The sequence below is a fragment of the Bos taurus genome, chromosome 23, assembly GCF_002263795.3.
Source record: "Bos taurus isolate L1 Dominette 01449 registration number 42190680 breed Hereford chromosome 23, ARS-UCD2.0, whole genome shotgun sequence".
Lineage (NCBI taxonomy): Eukaryota > Metazoa > Chordata > Mammalia > Artiodactyla > Bovidae > Bos > Bos taurus.
Window position 1 is genome coordinate 19,909,133 of NC_037350.1, and position 19,740 is coordinate 19,928,872.

General features: G+C 43.3%; 2 protein-coding genes across 7 annotated transcripts in view; one reads left to right on the forward strand and one right to left on the reverse strand.

Annotated features, from left to right (window-relative positions):
* Nucleotides 1-1,531: 1,531 nt before the first annotated feature.
* Nucleotides 1,532-12,921, forward strand: TDRD6 (tudor domain containing 6). The gene is made up of 4 exons (NM_001192330.1): nucleotides 1,532-7,565; nucleotides 8,620-8,744; nucleotides 9,757-9,846; nucleotides 12,363-12,921. Exons 1-4 carry the CDS (start codon nucleotides 1,532-1,534, stop codon nucleotides 12,390-12,392), a joined length of 6,279 nt encoding a protein of 2,092 aa, NP_001179259.1. The 3' UTR covers nucleotides 12,393-12,921.
* Nucleotides 12,922-15,894: 2,973 nt separating this feature from the next.
* The window catches only part of PLA2G7 (phospholipase A2 group VII), a 38,262-nt gene continuing 34,416 nt past the window's right edge, over nucleotides 15,895-19,740 (reverse strand). For 5 of the 6 annotated variants that reach the window (XM_005223376.4, XM_005223379.5, XM_005223378.5 and 2 more), the window contains 2 exons: nucleotides 16,836-16,984; nucleotides 15,895-16,147 (listed from right to left, as the gene is read on the reverse strand). In XM_005223376.4, the coding sequence (XP_005223433.1) occupies nucleotides 16,005-16,147; nucleotides 16,836-16,984 (292 nt within the window). In that variant the 3' untranslated portion in view covers nucleotides 15,895-16,004. The remainder of the gene's footprint in view (nucleotides 16,148-16,835; nucleotides 16,985-19,740) is intronic. The other variant, NM_174578.4, reaches the window with a different exon arrangement.

A 19,740-nucleotide genomic window follows, 5' to 3' on the forward strand; every position in this document is an offset into this window, starting at 1 on the left:
AACTTGAATCTCCTACATTGGCAGGTGGATTCTTTACCTGGGAGTCACAAAACTATAAATATAGTGCTATTTACTAACAGTGAAAAATTGGAAGCTAAATTTTTTTTTGTCAGTATCATTTACAATAACATAAAAAAAATGTAAAACTTAGGTATAAATCTAACAGATTACATGCAAGACTTGTTCACTGAAAATTATAAAACAGTGCTGAGACAAAGTAAAGAATACTTCAATTAACAGAGAAAGAAACCATGTCCATGGACTGGAAAACTCAATATTGCTCAGATGTAATTTCTCATACTGATCACTATCTTCAATGCAATCCTAATAAAAAAAAATCTCAAGATTATTTTCCCCCAGAAATGACAAGTGTATTCCATTGATTTAGCCAAAAAGTTTGTTACAGCTTTTCTGTAATATATGGAAAAACCTGAATGAATTTTTTGGCCAACCTAATCAAATACATTGGAAAAAGCAAAGACCTTAGATAGCCAAAACCATTTTGAAGAAAAAGAATAAAGTTGAAAGGGTAGCACTACCTAATTTCAAAGCTGCAAAAAATGTCCAGGAAATTTCCATTCACTTTTCACCCAGTCCTACCCAAATCTTGAACAACTGTAGTACACAATCAAAACCAGCAAAATGACATTGGAATAACCCACAAATTCAGATTTTTACCAGTTTTACAAGTGTGTATGGATGTCTGGTTCTACAGTAGCTCCGTGCGTAAATGGAGACCAAACGCCTGCAAAGTGGGCAGACAAAACAGCAAAGAAATACACGGGGTAATCGTGGGGAAAGAAGCATTTAACAATCTATGTAACCCTCATCATAACTCTATCCAGGTGATCCAACAAGTTCATAGACGAGATTATCAGCGACAGGCTCCGCGGCTACGTCGTTGAGAGCGCACAGCCAATGTCCGCCCCGGGGACGCCAGCGCCACCGCACGGTCCGCTCCGGGTCTCTGAGAGTTCTGGCCCAACGCCCCGAACGTACCATTCGCGCCTCCCTTTCTCCTTCGCGGTTCTTCAATGGCTCGCACCGTGCAGGGCTCGCCGGGCTCCGTCTGTTTCGGTCAGATGGCCCAGAAGGAGGTCCCTGCGTGGTCTGGGCCTCGCCAGGCCCCCGACCGGGCCGAAGCAACTCGAAGGGGCTCGGAGCAGCGACGGGCATCTGGGCTCCCCGAGGCCCCTTCTGCACCCCGAGCCTGCGTCCCCGCCGCCCCCCGGGGGGCCCGGCTCCGCCCCGCCCGCCCACGCAGACCCGCCGGCGGCCCGCGGCCGGAAGCCAAGGGGCCTCGCGCTGCAAATGCCTGCGTGGCGGCGCGACCCTGAGCGGTTGGGCCGGCCGTCGGGTCTTACCAGTCGGCGCGAGCAGGTGAGGCCCGGCGGCTACGGCGGCGGCGTTGCGGCGTGGGCGCCAGGCCGGGTATCCTTCCCTGTCCGTGTGTCGGGCGAGCCCGCGTCTGCTGGGCTCTCCTCCTAGCAGCCCCGGGGTTTCGCTGGCCGGGCCGGGCTGCGCGGCGGAGATGTGTTCGACGCCCGGGCTGCCGACGCCGGGGGCCTCGCTGGTGCTGCGGGTGTCCTTCGTGGACGTGCAGCCCGAGGTGATTCCCGTGCAGCTGTGGGGACTGCTGGGAGAGCGGCGGGACGAGTACGTGCGGCTGAGCAGGGAGATCCAGGAAGCGGCGGCGGCTGCGCGCGGCCCTTGGATGCTGGGCGGTGCCTCGGCCTTCCCTGGCGAGTTGTGCCTGGTGCAGGTGGGGAGGCTGTGGCACCGCGGCCGCGTGGTCAGCAGGCAGGCGCAGGAGAGCCGCGTCTTCCTGCTGGACGAGGGCTGCACCATCGCGGCCGGGGCGGGCTCGCTGGCTCCCGGGCGCAGCGAGTTCTTCCACCTGCCGTCGGAGGTGCTGGGCTGCGTGCTGGCCGGCCTGGTGCCGGCGGGCGGCGGCGGCGCGGGCGGGGGAGAGCCCCAGCACTGGGCGCCCAGGGCCGTGGACTTCCTTAGCCACTTGCAGGGCAAGGAAGTGCACGGGCGCGTCCTGGACGTGCTGCTGCTCCACCGCCTGGTCCTCCTGGAGGTGCCCGAGCTGTCCCAGCAGATGCAGGAGCTCGGCCTGGCCCGGCAGGTGCCCGACAGTGTCTTCCGCTCCCTGCTAAAGCGCTACCTCTCGGCCTCCACGCCTGTCGTGGTCCCGCGAGTTCCCCCTAAGCAGGAGCAGCCTGGCCTGGATTACTTCTACCCTCAGCTGCAGCTGGGCGTGACGGAGCCCATGGTGGTTACCCAGGTGTGCCATCCCCACCGCATTCACTGCCAGCTCCGCAGCCTCTCTCAGGAGATCCACCGCCTCTCCGAGAGCATGGCTCAGGTATACCGGGGTTCCCCGGGGACTGGGGACGAGCACTCTACTAGTGCCCCCTGGGAGGAGAGAGAGGAGAGCCCAGACAAGCCGGGCTCTCCTTGCGCATCCTGCGGGTTGGATGGACTTTGGTACAGGGCGCTCTTGCTTGAGACTTTCCGGCCCCAGCGCTGTGCCCAGGTGCTTCACGTCGACTATGGAAGGAAGGAGTTAGTGAGTTGTAGTAGCCTCCGCTACTTGCTGCCTGAATATTTTCGGATGCCCGTGGTGACCTACCCTTGCGCACTGTACGGACTCTGGGATGGTGGGAGAGGTTGGTCTCGGTCACAGGTCGGTGACCTGAAGGCACTGATTCTGGGCCAGGCAGTGAACGCAAAGATTGAATTTTATTGTTCCTTCGAGCATGTGTATTACGTCACCTTATATGGCGAAGATGGGATTAATCTTAACTGTGTGTTCGGAGTACAGTCCTGTTGCTTGGCTGACCAGTTCCTTCAGAGCCAGGGCAGAGAAGAAGAGGAAGAGGAGGAAGAACCGGAAACAGCTTTTCAGTGTCAATCTTCTGCGGAAGAAATGGATGAAGAGATTTCACTCCCCACCTTACCATCTATCAAGTTAAAGATGAACACCTTCTATGATGCCCAGGTGGAGTTTGTGAAAAATCCTTCTGAGTTTTGGATTAGGTTGAGGAAACACAATGGCACCTTCAGCAAACTGATGAAGAAAATGTGCAGTTTCTATGCCTCCGCCAGTAAGCTGGATGGTGTCATCTTGAAACCTGAAGCCGATGATCTTTGCTGTGTCAAATGGAAAGAAAATGGCTATTTCCGGGCTATGGTCACCCGATTAGAGGACCAGAATGTGGATGTGTTCTTAGTTGATCGGGGCAATTCGGAAAACGTGGACCGGTATGACGTGAGGATGCTACTCCCTCAGTTCAGGCGGCTACCAATATTGGCCCTGCAGTGCACCCTGGCTGATATTTGGCCTTTGGAAGAAAACTGGAGCCAAGAGGCAATTTCCTTTTTTAAAAAGACTGTGCTCCACAAAGAGTTAGTTATCCATGTCCTTGATAAGCAGGATAATCAGTATATTATTGAGATTCTTGATGAATCAAGAACGGGGGAGGAAAACATTAGTAAGGTGATGGCTCAAGCTGGATTTGCCAAGTACCAGGAATTTGAAACACAGGACAGTCTTTCCGTAAGTGTCCACTCTCCAGGGCATGTTTCAAACCATTTTACCATAGACGGTAACAGAATATCTTCTGCCAAGAAGGAAGAACAAAAAGCCATGAGAGATGGTAAAACTACAGCTGTTCCAGAAGTAGTGACTGACACAACAGTTACGACAAACGTTTCAGCTGGACTTGTGCAGGACAATGAGAAAAGAGTGTCTGTTTATTCTCCTCTGGTACAGAATTTCTTGGGAATTGAGCCAGGCTCTTCTTGTAAAGGAGAGCTACAAGTTGGAACTACAGTGGAAGTCAGCGTATCTTGCGTTGAAAATCCCGGCTATTTTTGGTGTCAGCTGACCAGGAACACACAAAGATTTAAAGCACTCATGTGTAGTATTCAGGACTATTGCAACAACACAGCTCCTCCCCACCAGGGAACTACTCCTGCTTGTTTGGCAAAACGAACAGCAGATGGAAAATGGTCCAGAGCTCTAATTACCGGGGCACAATCTTCAGAGTATGTCAACATCATATTTGTAGATTATGGGGACAAAGAAATGGTATCTGTGAAGAATATTTATTCAATTACTGAAGAGTTTCTGATGGCTAAGGTTCAGGCTTTTAGGTGCAGCCTTTATAATTTAATTCAGCCAATGGGACAAAATCCTTTTCTTTGGGATGAAAAGGCAATCCAAGCTTTTATTGAATTTATAGATAATGCACAGGAAAACAGTCTTGAATTAAAGTGCACAATATTTGCTCTGGCTTCCATTCATGATGAACTGTTTAATGTGGTGGATCTGCTAACACCTTTCCAGAGTGTGTGCCATTTTTTGGTACAAAAGAGACTTGCGAGACCAGTAAAATTTCAGAAACCTCTAGAGTTCTCTGTTAAGCTCCATTCTTACTTCTATTCTACACATGACATGAAAATTGGAAGTGAAGAATCAGTGTACATAACACATGTTGATGACCCTTGGGCATTTTATTGCCAACTGGGAAGAAATGCAAGTATTTTAGAACAGCTGTCCCATCATATTACACAATTAAGTCAAGTTTTGCTGCATTTAAGAACATCTCACTTGGTCCCCGGCACATTGTGCCTTGCCAAGTATACTGACGGGAACTGGTGTAGAGGGGTAATCATAGAAAAAGAACCAAATAAAGTATTCTTTGTTGATTTTGGGAACATTTGTGTGGTAACAAGTGATGATCTGTGCCCAGTGCCTAGCGATGCACATGATGTCTTACTTTGGCCCATGCAAGCCATTAAATGTTCGTTATCTGATATTCCTGATCATATACCGGAAGAAGTTACAGCGTGGTTTCGGGAGACTGTTTTAGATAAGTCATTGAAGGCTCTGGTTGTAGCAAAAGATCCAGATGGAAGACTGATTATTGAACTATACAATGATAGCATTCAAATTAATGCTAATATTAACGAGAAGTTAGGGCTCCGGGGTTACAAAGGTGGGACAAGGAGAAAAAAAAGCAAAGCACTCCTCTCTACAACTGAAACTCTTGAAGTGAAAAAGGAAGATGTGAAGTTGTCACCTACAGAGTATTTAAGTAAATCAGAGAACAAACCAGATGGTAAGGCACTCTTAGGAGAATCATACAAACCTAAGATCAGCTCAGCATGTAGGGAACTCAAATTTTTACAGAGTTCAACAAAGACAAACTTAGTCACTCTGCACCAGGACTCTGTGGGAAATAAAAATAATCAAGTGTCTCCATTAACAACAGACAAGAAATTAGAAAGTTCAGCAGAGCCCTCTTTGAAAGCCACAAAACTAGAAGCCTCTCTTTCAGAGAGAAAACTAAGAGATTCATGTGACAAAGGTTTGCCTCTAAAAATTTCTGAGTTCCCTAAGAAGGCCATAATGCCTGGATTTAAAACAACTGTGTATGTTTCTCATATAAATGACCTTTCAGACTTTTATGTTCAACTAACAGAAGATGAGGCTGAAATTGATCATCTTTCAGAGAGGTTAAATGATACTAGAACAAGGCCTGAATATTATGCAGGTCCACCTTTGCAAAGAGGAGATGTAATATGTGCTGTTTTTCCAGAAGACAACTTATGGTATCGTGCTGTGGTCAAGGAACCACAACTCAATGACCTTCTCTCTGTGCAGTTTATAGATTATGGCAATGTCTCTGTGGTTCACACAAACAAAATAGGCAAACTTGACCGTGTTAACGTGCTGTTACCAGGACTGTGCATTCCCTGTTCCTTAAAGGGATGTGGGGTTCCTGGGATTTTAAACCATAAGGAAGTGATGCATTACTTTTCCCAAAGGACAAATGAGACTCAAATAAGATGCGAATTTGTTCAGTTTCAAGACAAATGGGAAGTTACTCTTGCTGATGAACATGGGATCATAGCCGAAGATATGGTGAGCCGATATACATTCAGTGAAAAATCTCAACTAGGATTTTCTACGCAAATAGTTCAAGGGGCCTGTTCCACATTGGTCAGCAAAACAGACGTAGATACTTCTATGTTTCTTAACTGGTATAATCCAAAGATGAAGACTATAAGAGCTTATGCCACAGTGATCGACGGACCTGAATATTTTTGGTGTCAGTTTGCGGATACCAAGAAACTTCAGCATTTAGAAGTGGAAGTACAGACTGTGGGAGAGCAGGTGACAGATCGGAGAAGTCGTATCCACTGCCCTCGTATTGGAGATCCTTGCATAGTGAGATACAGAGAAGATGGGCATTATTATAGGGCCCTTGTCACCAGTATTTGTGAAGATTATCTTGTGTCCATCAGGCTTGTGGACTTTGGAAACATTGTAGACTCCGTGGACCCGAAAGCACTCTGGAACATCCCTTCTGAGCTTTTGGCTGTGCCCATGCAAGCCTTTCCATGTTGCCTCTCAGGATTTACTATTTCACAGGGCGCATGCCCTCGTGAGGGATGTGACTACTTTTACGAAATAGTCACAGAAGATGTGTTGGAGATAACAATATTAGACATCAAAAGGGACGTTGGTGATATCCCTTTAGCCATCGTTGACTTGAAAAGCAAAGGTGAAAGCATTAGTGAGAAAATGAAGAAATATTCTAAGATTGATATGCGTAGCAGTGATCTGAGGTATGAAAAAAATGATGCAGAAGTAAAGGGAGCTCTCGGGGTCCCCAGTCCCGATGTTGGACTTAAGAAATCAAGCAGTAAAACTGGACGAGAGAGAATACTCCATGTTGAATCCCAGACAGCTGAGCTCTTGGAAAGACTCAACAAAGACTTAAACATCCTTGAAACACAACCAGGTAAATTCTATGACCCCAAAACTGATAACATTTTTGAAGCTTTTGAAAACCCAGGCAAAAATAAGATTGGCACTGAGTTGCTGGAAGAAAAAGTCAAGGGCCTATTGGGTGACAAAACAAAGTTTGATGATAAGTACCCAATGCCAGGATTTAACACATTCTTACCACATGCCACCGAGGCAAAGGAGGTCCTGGAACTGAATTCTCTCGAGGTACCACTTTCTCCTGACGATGAGTCCAAAGAATTCCTGGAGCTGGAATCCATTGAGTTGCAGCATTCCCTGGTCGGGGATGAGGAGAAAGAAGATCTGGACCTGGTGCCTCCAACCATGACTCTTCCCCAAGGCTGTGACCCAGAGGTCACCCTGCCACCATTGCCAGGGCAGCTGCCCCTCAACTGTGAAGACGAGAAACAGCCTGAACTAGAACTGCCTACAGCCCAGCTGTGTCTGGAGGACAGAATAAACCCTTTGTCTTTAACAGCTAGTCAGAAAGCCCAAGAAGCCCTGTGCACTGAAGACATGAGAGGATCCAGTTGTGCGGAAAGCTTTGATGAGGAGCGGAGGCTGCGCCTGCGCAGACAGACTTGCGATGCCAAGATGCAGATTGAAATGAGTATCTTTAAAGAAGAATTTACAGAATGTACAAGTAGAGATGCCGTGTCATCACTGACCTCTCTGTTTTCTGAAGAAGAATACAAAGATGCAAGGAAACACAATTACACCTTACCAGATCATATCCCAGGTATGTGCAGTTTTTGACCCCCCATTCACTTTTATTTAGCTTAGGGAAAAACAGTTATTTATCTTAAAAAGAAGAGAATAATTCTTACTGAATTAAAAAAATAATTTGAGGGGAGTTGAAAACCTGAAAAGAGAATTAGATTTGGATTTTTATGAAGGGTATTTTAAACATGAAGAAATTAAGGGATGAAATTAATGTGAAATAATACTTTATATGCTGTGTAAAATGCTGAATTATTTTTGCTTTTAAAAATAGAATGCTTAAAATCTATGTCTCTAAAAAGTAGTCCCATTTCAAATGTAAACAAATCATCTCTAGATCAAGACATTACGTTTTTTGGTCAGTTTTTAAAAATATGTAGTGCTCCTTTGCCAAGCTTATTGTAGGCATGAATTTACATTGGGGATCATTTTAGCAGAGTTTTAAAACAACTGGTTTTCTTCGTACATATACTTTGCTGTTCATTTTGAAACACTTAAAACAATAGAGTTAGGGAGCCTATATTAATCAAGAAAGTTAACAGCCACAAGTAAATATTGGAGAACACTTATTACCATTACCTTTTTTATACGTTTTTTATAAATTATTTTTGCTGCTCTTTTCTTGCCTACGTAATAAGATTTGAAAGTTACACAAAATGGCTTATCTTTTAGGTTTTTAAAAAAAATCAATGTTAGACTTTTAAATGTCAATTTTATTTACTCGATTGTTGCATAATTACAATATTATTACACTGTACGAAATAGAGAAAACAGTAGGCTAAGGAGAATGAAAATCATCATAATTCCACCACCAAGAAATGGCCACTGTGAGTGCTGTGATGGTGCGTATACTTCCTTCATCTGTGTCTCACCCTTTCCCTGTGTCCACATACACACAGTTTTAAAAACTAAATAGAGATCATGTTGTTTAGGGAGACAGAACACGTTGTACTGTGCCATGATACCAATGATATGGGAGTAGTAAATGCATCGTAGGGAAATGCTTTGCTTGCATGTCTAACATTAAGAAATTAAGAGACATGCTTTGACTCTTGCTGTATTCAATCTGGCAGCTCAACCAGAGAACACGTACACTCTGAAAGGATTTACTGTTGGATCCAAATGTGTTGTGTGGTCAAGTCTCAGAAACACGTGGTCTAAATGTGAGATTTTGGAAATAGCTGAAGAGGGCACAAAGGTATGTAAAGTTGCAGTGAAGTACTTTGTCTCAAAATATACTTGCAGATTGTTAAGGAAATTTTACCAAACTTTACCAGATTAGAAAATCCCATTGAACAGATTAGTTACCTGCTCATTCTCCCTGATAATTGATCCAATGCAAAAACCATTTTAAAAGTTTATATTTAAGCATTCAGGGCTCTTTCGTCTCCCTGGAATCCTATCAGTCACTGAGTTCCATACTTTCCACTTATCTCAGTTAAAACTGTTTTTATTAATGCCACTATTTTGGTTAAGTTTCTCATTTCACAACTGTTGGTGTTAGTTACTTAGTCTTGTCCAATTCTTTGCAATCCCATGTAGCCTGCCAGGCTCTTCTGTCCATGGAATTCTCCAGACAAGAAACTGGAGTGGATAGCCATTCCCTTCTCCAGGGGATCTTCCCAACTCAAGGATCAAACCCGGGTCTCCTGCACTGCAGGCAGAGTCTTAACCGTCTGAGCTACCAGGGAACCAACCCCGACTAGCTTCCTCTAATAACCTTCTATTGGTTTACCTCTTGTCTTCCATCCGTTGCTTCTCCACATTGCCAGTGTGGTGTTTGTCAAATGAGAATCTGATTCTATTATTCCCTTGTGTAAAATCTCCTTGAAACCTTCAGTAAATGGTGTTTCTCCTGTGGTTTGAAAAACCACCTGTGTCAGAATCCTTTGCCACATTTCCTAAATATTGATCCCTGGACTTTTCCCTCACTGGCTGGCTGATGAAGAATTTCTAGGGGGAAGGATTAGCAATGTGCAGACTTATACCATGAGAATTTGAGAACATCCATCTTTGATGTCTAGGCATAGATACTCAATATGTTTTTTGGGACTGATGTACCATTGAGTTGAAATGCAATGTTAAAGTTTAACAAAATCATTGTGACTGCCTTTTAAAGTATTTCATTTGATAAAGGACACTGTGTAACTAACATAAATCAGTGACAGTGTTTGGAATTACCAGTTTTTATTACTCTTTCTCTCTTGCAGGTTTTGGACCTTTCAAACGGCATAGAGGAGGTAGTAAACCCTGAGAATGTCTGGAATGGTATACCCAAATTGGATAGGAGTCCATCTGAGGTATGAGTATATTTAAGCAGTAATTTAGTAAGGCTGTTGTTCATTTTGAAAGGTAACCTTGTTACTGAAAGGTGCAGGTCCCGTGGCTCACCGCTTAGAAACCATTAAAGAGGCCAGGTTAGTGGAAAGGAAAGTTTGCTTTATTTCAGATGCTGGCATCTGGGTTGGGATGAGGGCAGGGCGGACGTCTGTCCAAAGGCTCCCTCCACTGTCAGTAGGCAAGAGCTTTTATAGACAGAAGGAGGGCACTACCTGTAGAAACAACACAGTCATCTCTGGCAGTCATCCTGAAACTGGTCATCAGTGGTCTGACCAGAGTCATCTTGGTTGTTTTAGGTACAGTTGATCTTCAGTTCCAGGGCCAGTTTGTTTCCATTTCTTTGAGGCCAATTATGTCAGGTTATGTCATGGCTAAAGTCTGATCATCATGTAGTTAATTTCTCTATCTGGTATTTTAATATCTGCAAGACAGCTCACAGGATATGGCTCAGCATATTATCTATAGCCCTTGAGAAGGTCCTTGACTATGCTTAATGACTACATTGTTATTATTTGGTCTCCTTTGACTATTTTCCCTTGTTTCTGAATTTTCTCACTTTTCTGATTAAATTGATTTTCAGACAAAAGGCAGGCTGAGGACACAGTGGGGCATGGACCATAGAGTCCTGCTCTGTTTCAACTTGAACTGTTTTCTAAGCATTTGTGTTTAGGAATAATGGAAGAGAAAACACTTGTAATAACAGCAATGGAAAACAGCAACAACACAATCAATGCTTCTGGATTTTATGCCCTGTATCTTTTTGGGAAAACTATTTATTAATGTTTTCCTCCTTGATTTTCATTTTGGGATTAAAAAAAGGAAATTGTTTGTTGTTTCTGACCTTGATAAAATACATTTGATGCAGAAAATCTGAGAAAATGGTAAAGTTAAAAAGGAGAAAGTAGCAATCACCTATAATACATCCATCCAAAGACAGATTAATCAGTTTGATTTTAATAATTTTTGTTTATATGGGATATAAACATATCAGCAATATATTTTGAACATGGTTGATTTCATCGTACATACACACATAAATTGTGTTTTTCAGTTAAGATTATATGATAGGTGATTTCCCGGGCTATGTCTAGATACTTGAGTTTATCCTGTTTGGAGTTTGTTGAACTTCTTGCTTCAAAATCTGTATTGGATAGTTCCAATACTAGTCATGTCAGGGTTTGCATCTACTTAATCAGATACAGACATTCAAGTGATCTTTGTTAAATAATCTCTTGGAATTTCTTTGGAGATTTTTTAGTTTATATGGTGATTCAGTTTGTTGGATGTTCCTGGTTAATGCATGGTCTTTTTCATAAGAGGCACACTGGTTCTTAGAATTGAGGCATCAGTTCAGTTCAGTTTAGTCGCTCAGTTGTGTCCGACTCTTTGCAACCCCATGAACTGCAGCACGCCAGGCCTCCCTGTCCATCATCAGCTCCCGGAGTTCACCCAAACCCATGTCCATCGAGTCGGTGATGCCATCCAACCATCTCATCCTCTGTCGTCCCCTTCTCCTCCTGCCCTCAATCTTTCCCAGCATCAGGGTCTTTTCAAATGAGTCAGCTCTTCGCATCAGGTGGCCAAAGTATTGGAGTTTCAGCTTCAGCATCAGTCCTTCCAATGAACACCCAGGACTGATCTCCTTTAGGATGGACTGGTTGGATCTCCTTGCAGTCCAAGGGACTCTCAATATTGAGGCATGTGGAGAATGAAATCAGCTCTTGATGACTTTAGTGTTATGTGAAAGTATGCACCAATGAAAGAGAACAAAGAACTATTTGCCAACATCATCCTGCTGCTGCTGCTAAGTTGCTTCAGTCATATCCAACTCTGTGCGACCCCATAGATGGCAGCCCACCAGGCTCTGCTGTCCTTGGGATTCTCCAGGCAAGAACACTGGAGTGGGTTGCCATTTCCTTCTCCAGTGCATGAAAGTGAAAAGTGAAACTGAAGTTGCTTGGTCGTGTCCGACTCTTAGCTACCCATGGACTGCAGCCCACCAGGGTCCTCCATCCATGGGATTTTCCAGGCAAGAGTACTGGAGTGGGTTGCCATTGCCTTCTCCGAACATCATCCTAGTAAAATATAAAATATGCCAATTTCATAATCTTTAGGAGAAGCTTTGTATGATAATAGATATAGTGTGAGGACTAAAATATTTTTTTAAAAATCATATCTGTAGGAATAATTCCCTGTAGTAATTAGAATACACATCTTTTCCCTCTCCCCATTTTTACAGGACATGAATTTTGTCATGGTAGCACCCACATAAATAATCTTCTTGGGCACTCCCTGGTGGTTCAGAGGTTAGGACTCCATGTGTCCACTGCAGGGGACATGGGTTCAGTCTTTGGTCAGGGAACTAAGATGCTGTAAGCCACAACACAGTCCCCCCTACACCGCGCCCCCCCTCCCCATTTTTTTTCTTATTTATACATTTCTTCCTCAACCTGAGGTTTTTCTCTTTTTGTTTCAGAAAAGAGGCCTGGAGATGATACAGATTTAACTGTGGATCTGTAAGTGTGGTCAGTCAGTTCAAAGCTGCTCTGAAATAAGTGCCATCTCAACCAGACCAACAAAAATATTTGAGAAAATTGAGAGCGTGTAAATACAAGATACTGTCATTTTTGAAAACTTTGTGTTGAAAACAAAACAGATCTCAGACTCCCTGTGTGGTGTATTTATAGTGCTGTTTCTGTATATATTGAGTTGAGATGTTTCCTCTCCGTTTAAATGTGTCATCTTTCTAATCAGTTGGGAGGATTTATTTGGCTAAACAGTTTGCTAACACATTACTCACATTGCAAAAAAAGGAATATTTTGGTTTCTTCTGAATAATAGTTTAAGATAGAAAATTATAGGTTTCTGACAAGCATAATATATGATGCTGCTTGGGGGGGATGGCTTTGTTAGCAGTAACTCCTTCAAAATTTTTGTTTTGTTTCTGAAGCTTTGCTGTTCTAGTTTTGACTAATACTCTGTTTGAATTTAGAAGTATACTAATATGACACAAAATTTGAATAAAGTTTGTCCTTAAAAGTATAATTTCATTTCATTAAAAAGAAAACATCTGGGACTTCCTTGGCAGTTCAGTGGTTACGACTCTGAGTTTCCACTGCAGGGGGCAGGGGTTCAATTCCTGAGGACCTAAGGTACAAAGAAGGAAAAAAAAGAGGAAGTCTGTGGTCATGGAACAAACCACAATTCTACAACTGGGGATACATAGTAATAGTAAATGGTAGCTTTCCTGTTAGTCCCTCATTGTCCTTCCAATGCACTTTTTTTCATGTAATCCTGGATTCTGAGGTGCATATTAATATTACCCATATTTTATAGGTGAGAAAGTTGAAGCTTTTCAGAGAAGATAAATAATTTGCCTGTCAAAGAGCTAGCAAATCTCAGAGGCTTGAGCAAACCTAGACCCATCTAACTTCAAAGCCCATGCTTTTAAAACAAGGCTTTGCATAGGTGGCAGCACACAAACAGACCCTAACATTAGGAAATCGATCTTACCTGTACGCGGCTTACTAGATATGTGACCTGGGCAGGTTATTATATTATTGTTCAGCCTTGATCTTCCTTAGCTGTAAAATGGGGATAATAAAACTTTTCTTGCAGTGTTTTTAAGATAAGAAATAACTTAATGTGCCATGGGAAATAGATGGGGAAACAATGTCAGACTTTATTTTTGGGGGCTCCAAAATCACTGCAGATGGTGACTGCAGCCAGGAAATTAGAAGACGCTTACTCCTTGGAAGGAAAGTTATGACCAACCTAGGTAGCATATTCAAAAGCAGAGACATTACTTTGCCAACAAAGGTTCGTCTAGTCAAGGCTATGGCTTTTCCTGTGGTCATGTATGGATGTGAGAGTTGGACTGTGAAGAGGGCTGAGCACCTTAGAATTGATGCTTTTGAACTGTGGTGTTGGAGAAGACTCTTGAGAGTCCCTTGGACTGCAAGGAGATCGAACCAGTCCATTCCAAAAGAGATCAGCCCTGGGATTTCTTTGGAAGGAATGATGCTAAAGCTGAAACTCCAGTACTTTGGCCACCTCATGTGAAGAGTTGACTCATTGGAAAAGACTCTGATGCTGGGAGGGATTGGGGGCAGGAGGAGAAGGGGACGACAGAGGATGAGATGGCTGGATGGCATCACCGACTCGATGGACGTGAGTCTGAGTGAACTCCGGGAGTTGGTGATGGACAGGGAGGCCTGGCGTGCTGCGATTCATGGGGTCGCAAAGAGTCGGACACGACTGAGCGACTGGACTGAACTGAATGTGCCAGAAAAGGAGTAGGCATTTGATAAATATTTCCTTCTTTTCCCTTAAAGAGGCTCAGTATGCACTATGGTAGGTTATATTTTTTAAACTTCATTGGATCCTTTCGCATCAGCATGTGCCACAAACAGGATTTTAAAGAGGTGCTATTGAATGGAACATCAGGTCTATTGAAATGGTTGTCCATTTCTAAAAACATGTATATGAAACGTTATGAGAACTCTACAGCCTGATGAGAAGAGTGAGAATTAAAAACCTTAAAAGTTGGGTAAAATTTCAATAAGTAAAAAAGAAGAGGATTTTACATTAAGCGTAATTGAAGTAGATGAATATATTGCTTGTTCCTAGGATAATGAACAGACAAATTTGGCTCATTCATGTAGGAGTTGTAGTTGTGAATTAATTCCTGGGAGCAAAGGTCAGAGAAGATGTATGAAGGCCAGATTATAGAAAGCCATCAGTTTCATGATAAAAAATTTTAACTCTTCATTTAAAAATATTTACTTTGAACAGTTATAGGAGAAATTATATTTCTCAAAATGAGTGATTTTGCACATTAAAACATTAAGGTAGGCCTGAGTGCCAAATCAGAAAATGCAGTTACTTATTAACAAGGCAAAAGGAATAGGCATAGAATAGTTAACCAGGCTTGCTTACTAAGTACTGATTATCCTTGTTCTCACCGGCTTTCGTGAAAGTCCATTATGCAGCATTCATAGGAACAAGACCATTCTTAGACCCAAATATACTTGACTGGTGAGTGGCAGAAGTGTTTACACTGCTTGGGAAACAAAACACATTTTCCATGACTCCCAGAGGCGGAAGTGTGCAAATCTTTCAGTGATCTTTTTACCTCCATTTATTGTGTTTTTCTCCTTTTATTACTCCATATAAAATAAAAAAGATCCATTAAATAACACTTATGGAACATGAAGCAGTGAAAATTATGGCCTTTTCTTTTTAAGTTAGCAAAACTGGAATTTCTTCAAAGTTGAATCTTGATCTTTTTTTTTTTTTCACTTTTCCTGTTTTCCTGTTTTTAATCAATTATTATTGGAGTACAGTGCTGTGTTAATTTCTACTGGACAGCAAAACGTATCAGCCATACACACACCTATATTCTCTCCCTTTATATCCTTCACAGCCTATGGGTGAATCGGTAACTTTATGTGTGATGGCTGGAATCGAGGGCCACTCATTTGCACCTTTCTTTAGTAAACAGTATCTCTGAGGTAAACAAAGTGAATGCAAGCAAATTACCAGCTTTCTTTAATCTGCTGCCTTTGTTTCGTCACCAGTGTCCATCCCTGTGTGGTCATCTTATTGAAATTGCGCTCTAGCACTCATTCCACAGTTAAAGCAATGGCTTTATTATCCACTTGGTCTACTTTTTCTTACTGTGACCCGGAGTCAAATGGAACCACTGCCAAATCCTACATAGCAGACCATAATGCTAAAACTCAATTCTGTAGCCTATAACAGAAAAAAAAAGAGGCAAGAAAATGTTTTTATTATATTTTTAGGAGTGTTAGGTCACTGTAACACATTTCCAGTGGCCTTGTGCCAGTTTCATTATATGTGCCTGTTGAACTAATGTAAAATCAGTTTTTTTACTGTGAAAAAGGATCACCTTAGTAAAATTAAAATTTAGGCTGCTATGATTTTCATATGTAGCTGTCTTTTTCTAAATTTAAAGGGAAAAAAATAATACAAGCTTCAGTCACTACTGTGCTATAGCCTACATTTTTTAATATGAGCTATTTGAGAAAATACATTTAAATCATACACACACACACTTTTAGACAAGTTCGTAAACAAAACTTTTTAAAAAGCTCTTTTAATCTAAATTTGGTCTCTCTATTCCTGTGGAGTTCTGCAGAGTGGCTTGGTGGTTGGTTGTGTTAATGTTGGTCCCTGGAATAAGATTGTGATCTTCGCCTTCAACTAAAGAATCCCACTGATCAAAATCTTTCTGAAGTCCTGTAAGATAGAAACGTCATAAACATATTCAACTTTTGAGAGCACTAAACAGCTCAGTGCCTCTAGGGGGCATCCTAGCCTCACAAACCACACACACCACGTCAGGATTAAGGCGTGGACAAGCCCTCTGTGAGAACGAGATAGCTGCAACATCTGAATGCGAGGATTGAGGCCCCGTGCTGTCTGAGCATGGAAATCCCTGCCCGCTACCTCGCCGCCCCCCCCCCCGCCCCCCCCCGACCCCGTCCCCGCCCCCGCTTCACTGAAATACTGTTAGCTCTAACAGGCAGGCTTGCTTCCTATGACACAGTACGCAAAACAGCAAATTGTTTTCCAACTGATTGACTGCAGTGTTACGTTGTAAACCAACTGGGAACCGTTAAAATAGGACTTACGCTAAGGTAGGGCTTCCCAGGTGCCTCAGTGGTAAAAAAAAAAAACAAAACCCGCCTGCTAATGCAAGAGACCCAAGTTTGGTCTTCTGGGTTGGGAAGATCCCCTGGAGGAGGGCATGGCAACCCACTCCAGTATTCTTACCTGGAGAATGCCATGGACAGAGGGGCCTGGCAGGCTGCACAGGGTCACAAAAAGTCAGACATGACTGAGCCACATGCACATGAATTAGGATAGATAGTTTTGTCCTGAGAATCATCTGGTCTATGTCGGGAAAGAAGATGCCGTATCTTACCTAAATGTTTTTGTAAGAACGCTAAGGAAGCTTTGTTGCTAAGGCTGATGGCTACATTGGAATCGATGTCTCCTTTCAGTGTGAATAGGTAGCCAATTATTTTGCTAGTGGCAAAAGTGAAGTCAACAAAATTCTGATGGACCGAACCCCTGAAAGAGAAAGGAGTTATCCGCAAATCACTTTGTTAGACAATATTATTTTTGTAGTTAAGGTGCAGGAAAGATGCTGGCCAAAAACCAAGGAAACAAAACTTGTAAATCTGATCTCCCTATATGTACTCAAGGGTCACAAGACTGTTCATTTAGGGGTATGAGAGGTGGTTCTAGTGGTAAAGAACCCGCCTGCCAATGCAGGAGACAGACGGGGGTTTGGTCCCTGGGTCTGGAAGATCCCCTGGAGGAGGGCTTGGTAACCCACTCCAGTATTCTTGCCTGGAGAATCCCATGGGGAGAGGAGCCTGGTGGGCTACAGTCCATGAGGTTGCAAAGAGTCAGACATGACTCAGCGACTTAGTATGCACACACGAGTATGTAAGCATCCTTCCCTCCAGACAAATAAGACAAAGATTCCTGTCTTGCTTGGCATCTTGGTTTTAGAACAGTTGATTTCTGCTTTGTAGGTCACTTCTGATTTGAGTAGATGGAATGCTTTTTATGTTGACGGTCTTTAAACCCAGAGCCAGAATCCTGCCCCCTTACCACCACACTTAACTGGATCTCTATTTGCTGTTGAGCAAAACACTTTGTATTTCAGCTTTGGATTAAGTAGATTAAAAGACAAGCAAAAATTTGACTTGTATTATTTAAACTGCAAAACACTTCATAAATATTGCTAATCGATGAACTTGAGGCTCAGCTGGTAAAGAATCTGCCTGCAATGCGGGAGACCTGGGTTCAATCCCTGGGCTGGGAAGATCCCCTAGAGAAGGAAAGGATACCCTCTCCAGTATTCCAGCCTGGAGAATTCCATGGACTGCATAGTCCGTGGGGTTGCAAAGAGTCAGACACAACTTAGCGACTTTCAAACATCAAATAGAACAGCCACTTTTAATGCATAGTTTTTACCATCTCTGGGCATTTGACATTTGATTTTCTTGCATTTTTTCCCCCGCTTTATTTCCTTGACATCACATCTTTTCCTCCTCTGCCTGAACTATTCTGTTCTTCACTGGTTCATCCCCTAAATCCTCAAGATTCTATTTTCAGACCAATTCTTTTCTCACTTTGCAGTCTCAGCTCCTCCATAGATTTCACTGATAATACGTTGAATACAAATTCTGTACTTTTCCAATTTGTGACCAGACACATATATCTAAAGGTTAAAACACACCCGTTCCAGGGACTCCCCTGGTGGTCCAGTGGTTAAGGCACCCTGCTTCCAATGCAAGGGGCGTGAGTTTGATCTGGGAACTAAGATCCCACATGTTATGTGGTGCAGCCAAGAAAATGTAAAAAACAGAACAAAAAATACCTTTCCAGCCCCACCCAATGTCATTCTTCCTCTTTTCTTTGCTACTTTTAAGCAAACCCCTATTATTTATCTCTACTCAAACTAGAGCCCAGAACTCTGCTCAGTGTTTCCCACATCCCAATCCAAACTTTGAGTCAAAAGTAGGAGGTAAACAGAGTCAGGGCCACGAGACAGCTGAAAGCAGAACCCTGAATGCCACCCGCAGTGGAGAGAGGGCCTGAAGAGAAGGAGCATGTAGAGGAGAAAAGAAGGGAGCCATCTACAGGATGTGAGAAGCGCAAGAGAATGGAGTTGTGGTGCCCAAGGGAGGAGAAATAGGGGTAGTCCACAGGTGGGAGGGATGCAGAGAGAAGGGCTGACACTGCCAATAGCAACGGGGCCATCTGTATCCTTAGTGGGGCCAGCTTCAGCTCACTGCCAAGGTCAGGAAGACAGATTGCAGAAGTCAGAGTAAACAGAAGTCAGGACAGGGAAGCAGAGAAGGGAAAAAACAGAGAGAGTGATAGCCTAATAAGGAAGGTTGAGTATTTTCTACTATTTCTGTTTTAGAATTAAATAGACTTGCATATACCAATAAGCTAAATTGACCTCCTTACCTTAAATATCTGGGTCCTTTCTCACCATCTATCTAAAGTCTTTTGATTCTTTAAGACCCAACTGTACCACCATTTCTTCTAAGCAGCCTTTTATGAGCACCTTACTTGGTGGCTCAAAGACTGTAAAGAATCTGCCTGCAAAGGGCAGATCCAGGTTTGATTCCTGGGTTGAGAAGATCCTCTGGAGAAGGGAACGGCTACCCACTCCAGTATTCTAGCCTGGAGAATTCCATGGAGAGAGGAGCCTGGTGATCTACAGTCCTTGCGGTCACAAGAGTCAGACACTATTGAGCAACTAACACTTTCACTTTCACTTAGAAAAGATCCCTCCGTTCTGTCTCCAGAGTGTTTATTGCCTTTACGGTGTGTGTTTACTTCCTGGCGCCTCTTCTCTGCCCTTCTAAGTAAATCAGGTTTCAGACAGAAGTAGAAGCCCAGTTTTTGTAACATCTCACTATGAGTTCAAAACCCTATGGGAATTCTTTTTTATCCATGATATAAGTATATTGTCAACTCTCAAAGGGATCCCATTATAGCTTTGGAAATTAATAAATTCATATACTTACCAAACGAGTAAACACACAGCAGGTCTCAGCAGATCATCTTACTTAAAAAAAAAAAATGTTCTAAGCCAAGCCTAATGATGGAATACTTCCCCCTCAGTTCAGTTCAGTTCAGTCACTCAGTCATGTCCGACTCTTTGTGACCCCATGAATCGCAGCACGCCAGGCCTCCCTGTCCATCACCAACTCCCAGAGTTCACTCAGACTCATGTCCATTGAGTCAGTGATGCCATCCAGCCATCTCATCCTCTGTCGTCCCCTTCTCCTCCTGCCCTC